At 45.3% G+C, this 10,545-nt stretch overlaps 1 protein-coding gene across 10 annotated transcripts in view; it reads right to left on the bottom strand.

Moving 5' to 3' along the window:
* Nfrkb (nuclear factor related to kappaB binding protein) overlaps nt 1–10,545 on the bottom strand; it is a 40,606-nt gene that overhangs the window by 14,991 nt on the left and 15,070 nt on the right. For 3 of the 10 annotated variants that reach the window (XM_029481196.1, XM_029481194.1, XM_029481197.1), the window contains exons 5-17: nt 9,734–9,908; nt 9,094–9,231; nt 8,438–8,511; nt 7,588–7,672; nt 6,778–6,958; nt 6,224–6,332; nt 5,562–5,688; nt 5,269–5,334; nt 4,166–4,245; nt 4,020–4,066; nt 2,865–2,925; nt 2,309–2,483; nt 259–365 (exon numbers count right to left, since the gene is read on the bottom strand). In XM_029481196.1, coding sequence (XP_029337056.1) covers nt 259–365; nt 2,309–2,483; nt 2,865–2,925; nt 4,020–4,066; nt 4,166–4,245; nt 5,269–5,334; nt 5,562–5,688; nt 6,224–6,332; nt 6,778–6,958; nt 7,588–7,672; nt 8,438–8,511; nt 9,094–9,231; nt 9,734–9,908 — 1,425 coding nt within the window. Of the gene's footprint in view, nt 1–258; nt 366–2,308; nt 2,484–2,864; nt 2,926–4,019; nt 4,067–4,165; nt 4,246–5,268; nt 5,335–5,561; nt 5,689–6,223; nt 6,333–6,777; nt 6,959–7,587; nt 7,673–8,437; nt 8,512–9,093; nt 9,438–9,733; nt 9,909–10,545 lie in introns of all 10 variants that reach the window. The other 7 variants (XM_021172119.2, XM_021172118.1, XM_029481198.1 and 4 more) reach the window with 7 other exon arrangements.

Genomic DNA, 10,545 nt, shown 5'->3' with positions numbered 1-10,545 from the left:
GTGGGGGACTTTTGGGATAGCATTTGGAAATGTAAATGAAATAAATACCCAATAATAAAATAAATAAATAAATAAATAAATAAAAGATTTCATGGTAGGCAAACACATACAGCTCACTGGTAAAGCGTGTTTCTGATGTGTACAAGACCCTGGGTTCAACCCTCAATAGCACAAGAAAAAAAGGTGTAACTTACATTTCCTAACAGTTTTTCTCAAATACATTCTGAAATGAAGCCAAAAGCTGTTTCTCTAACTCACCTGAGTGCTGGTGACATCTGGAGCCAGAAACTGAGAGTCCTTGAGCAGTTCACAGATCTCTGCCCGAGTGCCTTCTCCATTAGGCAGCCGAGCTGCAGCATCCCGAACTGACAGTAGAAAATGCAAAATCCAGGAGTCAAGCAAGGCTTCCAATGAATTACAACATCTCCTGACCTGTTCTGGTGGGGCTGAGCTCCCTAAGATAATGGTTCCTGAGCCTCACCGGCCGGTCAGGGACACACTGCCCTCTACTGGCCATCAACACTGCACTGCACCTCCCTACACGTTTAACACGCCTATGGCAAAAGAATACCTTAGAATTGAATAGAAGGGTTCTCATTCCCAAACAGAAAATCACACTCCCACCTCCCAAGGAATGTTGTAGAAGAGAGAGAGGGTGAGAAGATTTTAAGAGACAGAGGTTAAGGAGAACTGATAGGAAACAGTACCTTTTGGACCTGACAGGGAGTTGTTGTCCTAACTCTCAAAAGCTGTGGTCACTACACAAGACCTGCCCGAGATCTATCTAGTCACTACTCCAGCATGGATAGGAGGGATCTGAAAGGTTCCATTTCTGACTGCAAAGCTCCAGGAGTCAGGGCAGCAAGTTGGAGATTATGGCAGTTTTGTTTTGAGGAGAGTAGATTACCCATGCTACAGTGAACACACCCACACCACACCACACCCAGATGTATGCAGATGACACTAGTTGGACTTAGTGGGATACACACAAACATATAATATCCATTTTTAGTGAAAAAGCTGGGAGGGTGTCTGGGAGGAGGGAGTAAAGGGTAGATTAGACCAAAATAATGCATTCATGTATACAGGGAAGGTGAGAGATGACCCAGAAGTTCTATGCACTTGGTAAGGAAAGTAGATTAGCACTTCTTTCAGCTATCAACAAACATAAACCACACACTGCTATTATCACGCTATTACAATAGCAATCAAGTTCTCTTCATGATACAAGTGGAACATACAAACTCACTTACACTGACCCCCACTGGAGATTACAGAAATTACAACACCTGATACCTGGTCTTATCATACAGTATCATAACAGAAACAGTTTTGCATTTAAATGTTTTAACAATTTAATAATTACTGAAATATGATCGTCCTTTTCTGTAACTTAAAGTATTTTAAAAATTAAAATGCAAGGGGCTGGAGAGCTGGCTCAGCAGTTAAGAGCACTGACTGCTCTTCCAGAGGTCCTGAGTTGAATACCCAGCAACCACATAGTGGGTCACAACTAGGTGTGATGGATCTGATGCCCTCTTCTGGTGTGTCTGAAGACAGTGACTGTGTACTCGTATACATAAAATAAATAAGTCTTTACCCCTCCCCCCTAAAGAAAAATTTTAAATGCAGGTGGGCTGTGGTAGTGTACACCTTTAATCCTAGCACTCAGGAGGTAGATACAGGTAGATCTCTGAGTTCAAGACCAGCCTGGTCTACAGATCGAGTTCCAGGAACAGCCAAGACTGAACAGAGAAACCCTATCTAGGAGTTTGGGGAGCAGGAGGGGGGATTCAAATGCATCATTTTAACTCTGAGGAGGACTCCATAGGTCTCACTACCAACGGACTCATGATACAAAGAATTCCTTGTTCTTTCATTTTCTGAGACAATGTCATTGTGTGGCTTCAAATTCACTGTGCAGCCTAGGCAGCCCTCAAATTTACAACAGTCCTCTAGCCTCAGCATCCTAAGAACTGGGGTCACAGGTATGTGTCACTGCTCTCAGGAAAAAACATCCTTTGAGAAAGCAAAATCCTATACCTGATGTAACTACTAGCTTGTGAACAGTTTATCAAAATGAAGATGACTCTAGGAAGAAACAGTGACTCTTGCCATCAATCTACCAGGGTAGAATCCACCCTGACATCTCTCAGCTTTGAAAACTTCTAAGACTGATCGATCTTCTAGCCTATCAATGGACAGAGTGAGCAAGGGGGTGGAGTTTTGTACAGGAAGTATCAATTTAATGTGAGGAATGCTTTGGGTACAAATAAGAAAGCCCTAGTAATAAATACATGCTACATACCAAGAGACAGAATGGTGACATAGGCAGGCCGGTCAGAGCGCAGCAGTGAATGCTCACGAGCCTTGTTGAGGGAGGTCTCCTTGTCAAACACGCCCTTCACTGGCCCCACCACAGACTCAAAGCCATGCATGCGAAAGGTGAATGCCTTATGGGGTTGGCTATACCTGTAACGCTCCTACCAAAAAAAAAAAAAAAGGCAAAAAATTGCTATCTCAGAATTAGTGGAGTTCTCCCTAGAACTCCCTTAGGTCAATCAAATGAGATGTCAATACAAGGAGGAAAGGAGTGACCTCACAAAGAACAGTTACCAACCGCAGTGGGAAAAGACAGTCCACAGATGGGCACCCAAAATATGACAAGAAAGGAAAATACATTTTGCTACCTGGTAAAAAAGATAGTCAAAAGTTTTCTTACCCTTTCACCAAACTATTTCTACCCAACAAACAGCCTCGACCAATGAACTATCTGGGCTGAAGGCTCTGAACCCCAAGGAGCTGAGATCAAGGAAAGCCAGGCTCCGTGCTTCTGTGTCTACTTACTTCTAAGGAGATCTTACCTGTTCTTGAAAAACCCGTTTCTCCTCTCCTGTGCTAGGCCGAACCACATAGTCAGTTCTTCTGGAACATAAAGAACTCTGTGTCACCCGAGAGCAAGGAGGACCATTAGCCCCTTCTTGGCACCCAGAACGAGTCGGATTAGCTTGGCAGTGGTACAATTCTTCTCTTTCAGAAGTACTCAACTCCTGCTCAGTCTGCTCTCCAGCTCCTACCACAGAAACCCGACTGATCTCCCACATTACCCTATTCTTAGGATCACAAGTGTTTGGAATAAACACAAAGAGGGTGGCATCCTCACCTGTGTTTTTCAGTACTGTTAAAAGACAGCTCAATTTAATAACAAAAAAGTCACTCCGGGGGAGAACAAAGCATTTCAAGTCCTGAGTGGGTGTTCTGCCTTCCAAAGAGCCCAAAATTTGAGTTCTAAACCCCCATTATGTGAATGGATATGTGTAGAGTGGGGGAGGGTGTGTGTGGGGGGGTTTACACTAAGGCTGGTCCTCTGCACTGCAATGTGAGCAGGTAGGAATAGGAAAACGAGATAACTTGGAATGAAGAACACAGTACTACAAGTCAAGGATATGAACATCATGGACTTCTTTACAGGCAGACCATCTATCTTCAGAGACCACTGCAGTCAGGAGCCATCTTACTGAGAGCACATGTGCCCTCCTCAAGTATGTTAAGGCATATGAGTCAATGGACTTCTGGGTCTCAAGGGTCCATTACAGCTCTAACACACGGAAGCATGTCAGAAGATCCAGAGCCCCCCAATGGAGGAGCTAGAGAAAGTACCCAAGGAGCTAAAGGGAACTGCAACCCCATAGGTGGAACATTATTATGAACTAACCAGTACCCCAGAGCTCTTGACTCTAGCTGCATTTGTATCAAAAGATGGCCTAGTCGGCCATCACTGGAAAGAGAGGCCCATTGGACTTGCCAACTTTATATGCCCCAGTACAGGGGAATGCCAGGGCCAAGGGGTGGGGGGGGGGGGGGGGGGGGGGGGGGGGGAGTGTATTGGGGACTTTTTGGATAGCATTGGAAATGTAATTGAGGAAAATACCTAATAATAAAAAAAAAAGATCCAGAGCAATCTCACGCTACGACACGGCTTCCCGAGAATCCACCCACCACAAGAACAATATACTCACACTCGAGGGACAGGTGTCATGGCATCTGAGCTGTCTTCATTTTCCTGCTGAAGAAAGGAAAAATCATTACCAGGTAAATGGGCTAGAGAGTTGTCACTAACTTAGGGGCTCTAACAACCCAAGTAGTAAGAAAGTAAGAGGCATACCTTACAGAAGGCCTGGTCTTTGGTTTCCAGCCACAGGTGGAAGAGAGCAGCTAATTCCTTTTCGTTATCTTGAGATTGACCTATGGGGTGAAGGTGGGGCACACACAAAAAATAAGAAATGTAAAGTATTATTCAGAATCCTGCCTCCTCTTTACCAGCTCTACCTATGCCAAAAAGAACCTGTCAGAACCTGTCACTCACTGGTCCTTCCCACATGCTCATGCCTCTCCTCACTGACTGGCTAAGCCCCAGGACGTCACTTTTTCAGATCTTTCATTCAGCAAGTATTGATAGAGTAGCCACTGTGCAGCAGGCAGGTGCATCAAGCTGGGATCACGAAATGAATTCACTTTCTGTCCTTAGAGGTCACGTCAAGTGAGTAATGAGGTCATATAAACAGAGCCAATTCCAGAAGAAGTAATGCATAGGATGCTACAAAAGTTTATGCCAGGGAAGGACCCTGCTCTTGTAGGTGAGAAAATTCACTCCTCACACTGGCATGGCAGTAAAAAGACCTGCGGCAAGAAGCCTAAGTCATCACGTGACCTCTTCCTGAGTCACTTTACTCAGATTCCTAGCAGGGTAGTTGGCTCATGACGGTACCCACATCTCTTACACAGGCTACAACCACCATGGGATCAGGACCACAAAGGCAGGCTATGTCAGAAAGGCCAGCTCTGCTCTCAACACAAAATCACAAACTACCTCGGTGATCTGCACTCTGGCCTTTGCAGTACACCCAACCATCTCAGGCACCGGGTGAGTGCAAGAGAAACAAGCGATGGGCAGAGGACGCCACAGTGAGTACAAGATGAAGAGCCAGCACTGCCACGGCCACTGGACCCTCACGGGTCACGTGTGCTCTCCACCCTCCTCGAGTGCAGTGATGTGAGCCCACTGCTCTGGGGCCACTGTCTCCCTTCCCCCTACTTTAACAAGAGATATAGCTTCTCCTAAGAAACGCTAAGGCACATCTCCCTGCTTGCCTGGCTCTCTAGCCACTCCTCTCAGTGACAATCTTCCCATCATTGATTCCTCTCATCAAGGAAAAAAGGGGGGAGGGGCAAAACAAAACAAACCTCTTCAAAGTCTAGACTACTTACCAAGCAATTTCCACTGCTGGGTTTTCTCTTTGAATTCAACAAATGGAGAGAAACTAGAAGGAACCGCTGCAAGAAATAGATCGCATGAACAAGCATAACCCTCACCTTAATACAGACACAAGCTCTGGTACAGCTCGAGTTGGTTTTGTTGTTGATGCCGTGTGTGTATGTGTGTGTGTTTCTGTGTGTCAGAAAAGACACCTAGGGTGTGTCTGATGAAAATGGACAAATTTAGTGCAAGAATTTAGACAAAAGAGGGAAAACATGATAAAATTTCACAGACAAGACCCCACCTCGGCTTTCTCCAGCAAGATACTGCAGAGCAGGCAACACCAACTCAGCCCAGTTGGGGGCAGCAGAGAACCAGCTGTTGAGGGAGCTGGCTGGAGAAGACTGCCAGTCCAAAACTCGATCCTCCAGCTGAGGGAGAGGAAAAGATGGACCACAATTAAGTTTCTCTTTTTACCAACAATTCCAAGATGTCAGAGCAGGGCGTGTATATCCAATTTGCCAAATTCCTAAATTAGCTGCAGTGCTGTATAAGGAAGCCAGCTGAGTCTACTTTCCACGAGTGCTGTTTGCTTTGTCAAGGCGACACAAGCTAAGTCATCTGGGAAGAAAGCCTTTCTTGAGGGACTGCCGCCGTCTCATCTGTGTGTGTGAGGCATTTTCTGGGTTAGTCACTGCTATGGGAGGCCAGCCCTGGCCATGGTCCTGGGTGATCTAGAGAGTGGGATGAGCACGCCATGGAGAGCAAGTCTGTAAGCAGCACTCCTCCATGTTATACCTCATGTCCCTGAAGGCTGGACTGTAAGCTGAGATAAACCCTTTCCTCCCCAAGTTGCTTTGTCTATAATCTTTATCATAGCAACAGAAGGCAGGCAGAACCAGAAGCTAGAGACCACTCAAGAGCATGGCAATTATAAAACTTTAACAGCATTTCTAAAACTCTTACCATAGGAAGGCTAGCCTGACTTTCCAGCAGCAAGATCTCTAACAGAAGAGAGAAAAAACTGGAAGATATTTCATTGATTCCAAGGCAAGGCTTGATGTCTTCCAGGGGTCTAACAAGCAAGGAAGAAAATGTAAGCGTTTGATGTCTGGACCCCACACAGTAAAAGGTGAGAGTCAATTCCTCCAAGCTGTCTTCTGACTTCCACATATATAACAAATACACATGCATATGCACCTACACACACACACACACACACACACACACACAGAGACACACACGTGCACGCACACACGCGCGCGCACACACACACACACACGTTTTGTAATTTTTTAATGTAGGCATAATCAAAATGACAAAGAGCACATGCCAGATTGATTCAGGTTATAAGCACAAGAGCTCAAGAGCTTAAGAAAAGAGAACACGGTACATGTTCCCAGCAAGATCTCAGAGCTCACTCAGCACATATAGTCAACTCACCTAGTCTCAAGACTGGCTCAGCCCATGCTTAACTCCCTCCCCCGGCCCAGTGCAACCAGTTATATCTGCCTACTCACTCTTCCTTGATAGACGATATTGCCAGGGGAGAGGGGGCCTGTGAGAGAGTTGGGACCCCTTCAGTATTGCTTAGGGGCTCAGCCAGATCCTCTGCTTCTGACTTAATCAACTTTATTTTCTTCTTTTTCTTCTCCTCCTTTTCCTTCACCTTTTTTTTAAGAACAGCCAAATCATACAAGGCTGGGAACAGGAGAAACACATACATACAAGTCACAAAATTGCATCATGAAGTGACAGGTCTTAGCTGCATACCCTTCCCCAAAGCCTGTCTAAAGACTCAGTAGTAAGACACTTAAGTTTTTTTGAAAACCACACTCAGTGGGTGACTTCTAATAATAATGCTGTGCTGACTTGGTTTGATTTCATTTTATTCAAGTGCCCATGTGTATGGTACAGTGCATCTACCTGCATATTCAGTGTAGGTGTGTATGTGTGTGCAGGAGGGAATCTTTCTCAATCACTCTCTCCTGGAGCCGGGTCTCTCTGGTCTAGCTAGACTACTTGCTGAAGAGGTCCGATCTTGCCCCGCACAGCACTGCGATTAGAGAGGGCTGATGTGACACCCAGCTTTTACATAGGTGCTGGGAATGCAAACTCTGATCTTCACCCTTGGACAGCAAGCACTGTATCCACTGAGCCCTCTCCCCCAGGCCCTGCTGTGCTAATTTTAAATTCAGAGAGTAATTACAAAACAAAGGTGATTAGCATAAAGGAGGCTATGGTTCCACTTATTTTTATCACATAGACAATATGCCATACAATTTAACATCAGAAGTCAGGTATCTAAGAGGGGACCCATAGTCTTTTACCTGCTAGGGAGCCCTTCCTGCCGGCATTTACTCGAGTCATGATGTCACTGAGGGTCAGGTCCCCTGTCAAAAGGTCTGGGTGATCCTAGATATGACATCAAAGATCTAGTTATAAAGGTCTAAAAAAGAATCCAGAACTGATAAGTGTCTGTGACAATTTACCTAATAAATACAGCATGTCAGGGATACCTGAGGTAACCATGTTAAATTAAAATATATAAAAAATACCAACTACTTACTGCTCTTCACAGTGCTGAAAAACCTGGCTCCCCTTCCTGCTCCAGGGTAGCTGCAGGTCATAAAGCCCTCTGCACTCTTATTTCACATGCTCATACAACAGTCTTATACTAAAACACGTCTCCTGAGGACGTAGGAGAAAACAGAACTCAATTTTCTTCGGCCCCTGCTCTTCCTACGTCAACTCTCTCAGATGGCTCTGTCCTCTGCACTGTGTTTCTCCACCTTGATGTATTGTCATATGGAAATGGCAATGGGGGCCACACAAAATACAAAGCACGAAGCTTGATTCTTGGCTCTGCCACTTATGGCTGCAGGACCAAGGATAAACTCAGCCTCTAGGAACGGAAGGGAGGCCATGATTATCACATACCAGTGTAACCACAAGACTGAAGGAAGCACACACTGTCAACCATGCCTTGTAAAGCCAAAGTACTTGAGTGGCTTCTCATACCTCTGATGCTAAGTAGCCTTTCTTGTTGCTCCTGTCTTTGACAGTGAAAAATAACAGCAACAACAAAATAAACCACAACCCAGGCACTAACACTGTCTCAGGACAAATCAGAGGCATCGCACTGAAAATGACAAATGGCCACTCCCACCACAATCTTACTGGTTGATGTTTCCGCTTCTCATGGTGCTTCTTTAACATTAACTTCAGGTCACTGTCCCCCAGTTCTATTTTATCTGAAAGTAAATGAACCAAACCACATGGACCAGGTCACTCACTGCGATGGAGCTCTTAGATCTGCCTAGTCACTCAGATATTCAAAAGCACCGAGGCCTCTGGCCCCACTGTGCCACTGCTTCTGTGTACTATAAGCAGCACAAGTCTTCATAACGCCCCAGGGTCAGCAATCCACCCGTTTTTTATGTATGAACCAATAAATGGTTTCAGTTACTTAGCAGACTCATAAGCACGTCCGAGAGGCTAGGCATTCTCCTTCGGTTCCTATTCTGAATCCAAGTTGTTTTTTGTCTTTACAGCCTACTGACTTGCTATGGGTCTGGCTACACATTCTCCTGACAGTTCAAGCACGATTTTGCTTTCTTTAACCAAAAATAGCAACTGATCAGTTTCTGAGAATGACTTCAAATCAAAGGAAAGCAGGGACGCCTGCACGGTGCCATAGTTCTCCACATCTCCCCCTTCTAAGTAGCACTGCTGTTTGGTGTCAAGCCAAGAATCCAGCCCCACCTCCTTAAGGAACTCTCACTTTTCTACACCATGATGTCGTGGAGCTGCAGTAGAATCAGCTCGGTTCTCACCTGCAGTTTTCATATCCGTGGTGGAAAGCGTGGGCACCACCCTCAGGGGCACCGCAGGACTAGGAGAACGTGCTGGAGAGCTTGGAAGCCATGAGCTGAGATCTTCAAAAGAAAATTTTTCTTGTAAATCCAACGTGGCTGTGGACTCCAATAGGGGAGATTGGGTAAGTGGCCATTTGGGTTCAACAGGGCTAAGCCAACCACATGGAGGCCAGGGTTCCACATTCCTTTCTGACCCTTCCCCAGATGAGCTGGAGCACACATTTAAACGGCTCTTCCAGGAGAGAGACTTCAACAGAGTGATGGGGTCGCATTGCAGCAGGCCAACAGTCACTACTACTCTCCTGTAAGGGGAAAAGCAGTTCTCTCAAGTGGCACAATGGGACCAGAGGCCTACTGTGCCAAGTCCCTGTCCTGCAGGGATCTATCCAAGACGTTCTATCTAACCTCAGTGCCACACAGCACAAGAATCAAAAGGGCATGGAGTCACTCCCCAACAGTGTCTCAGCAACTCCACCACCAGCTGGTAAGCCCCATTCTCCACCCCACCAAACAAGACAGAGGGCCCATTTACTGGGAAATATATGGCTACCACTGGCTCCAAAACCCTAGACTCCCAGAAATACCCAAGGACACTCACCCTCCTCATCAGAGGACAGAGCAGTGTCGCCACATTCCTCCTTCACTTCCCTTAAGACTTTCAAGTAACGCTGCTGGGTCCGCCACTCCCGCTCCTCGGGGCTTCGGGACGGTGAATGGTGCTTGTGTGGAAAGGGAAGAGCAGGGCCACTCCTACGAGCCATCTCCAAGAGATCCTATTGAAACCAAATGAGGGGCCAGGTCATCATCAAATCTTGCCCTTTGGACAGCCTGTAAGTCCATGTTTTACCCTCTTCAATGTTAAAAAAAAAATTCTCCCCCTCCAAATGACATAGAAATATACATATACATGATTATATACAATAAAAAGAACCTAAAGTCTGATCATTCATTATATAAAAAAACAAATCAAAATCTAAAATTTCCTGAGTACCAACAAGATATCACAAAGTGAAAAATACTGCACTGTATCATGTGCCACAGACTGAAGCCCAAACACAATAAATGAACACTGAAAATATGGTATACCATTACCTTCAGACTCCAGGAGTTGCATATTAAACCTAATTTTGTTTACAACTGTGTCTTGCCCCGTCCCCCCAAAATATATAAGTATTCCAAAAATCTAAAAAAATTCTGAAATTCAAAATATTTCCAGGGGCTGGAGAGATGGCTCAAAGGTTAAAAACCCTGACTGCTCTACCAGAGATCCTGAGTTCAATTCTCAGCAACCAACCACATGGTGGATCACAACCATCTGTAATGGGATTCAATGCCCTCTTCTGGTGTGTCTGAAGATAGCACCTATGTACTCACATATGTAAAATAAATTTTTTTTTTTTTTTTTTTTTT

The sequence above is a fragment of the Mus caroli genome, chromosome 9, assembly GCF_900094665.2.
Source record: "Mus caroli chromosome 9, CAROLI_EIJ_v1.1, whole genome shotgun sequence".
Lineage (NCBI taxonomy): Eukaryota > Metazoa > Chordata > Mammalia > Rodentia > Muridae > Mus > Mus caroli.
The sequence above is the reverse complement of the archived record's forward strand: the minus strand, read 5'-3'. Positions and strand labels throughout refer to the sequence as shown.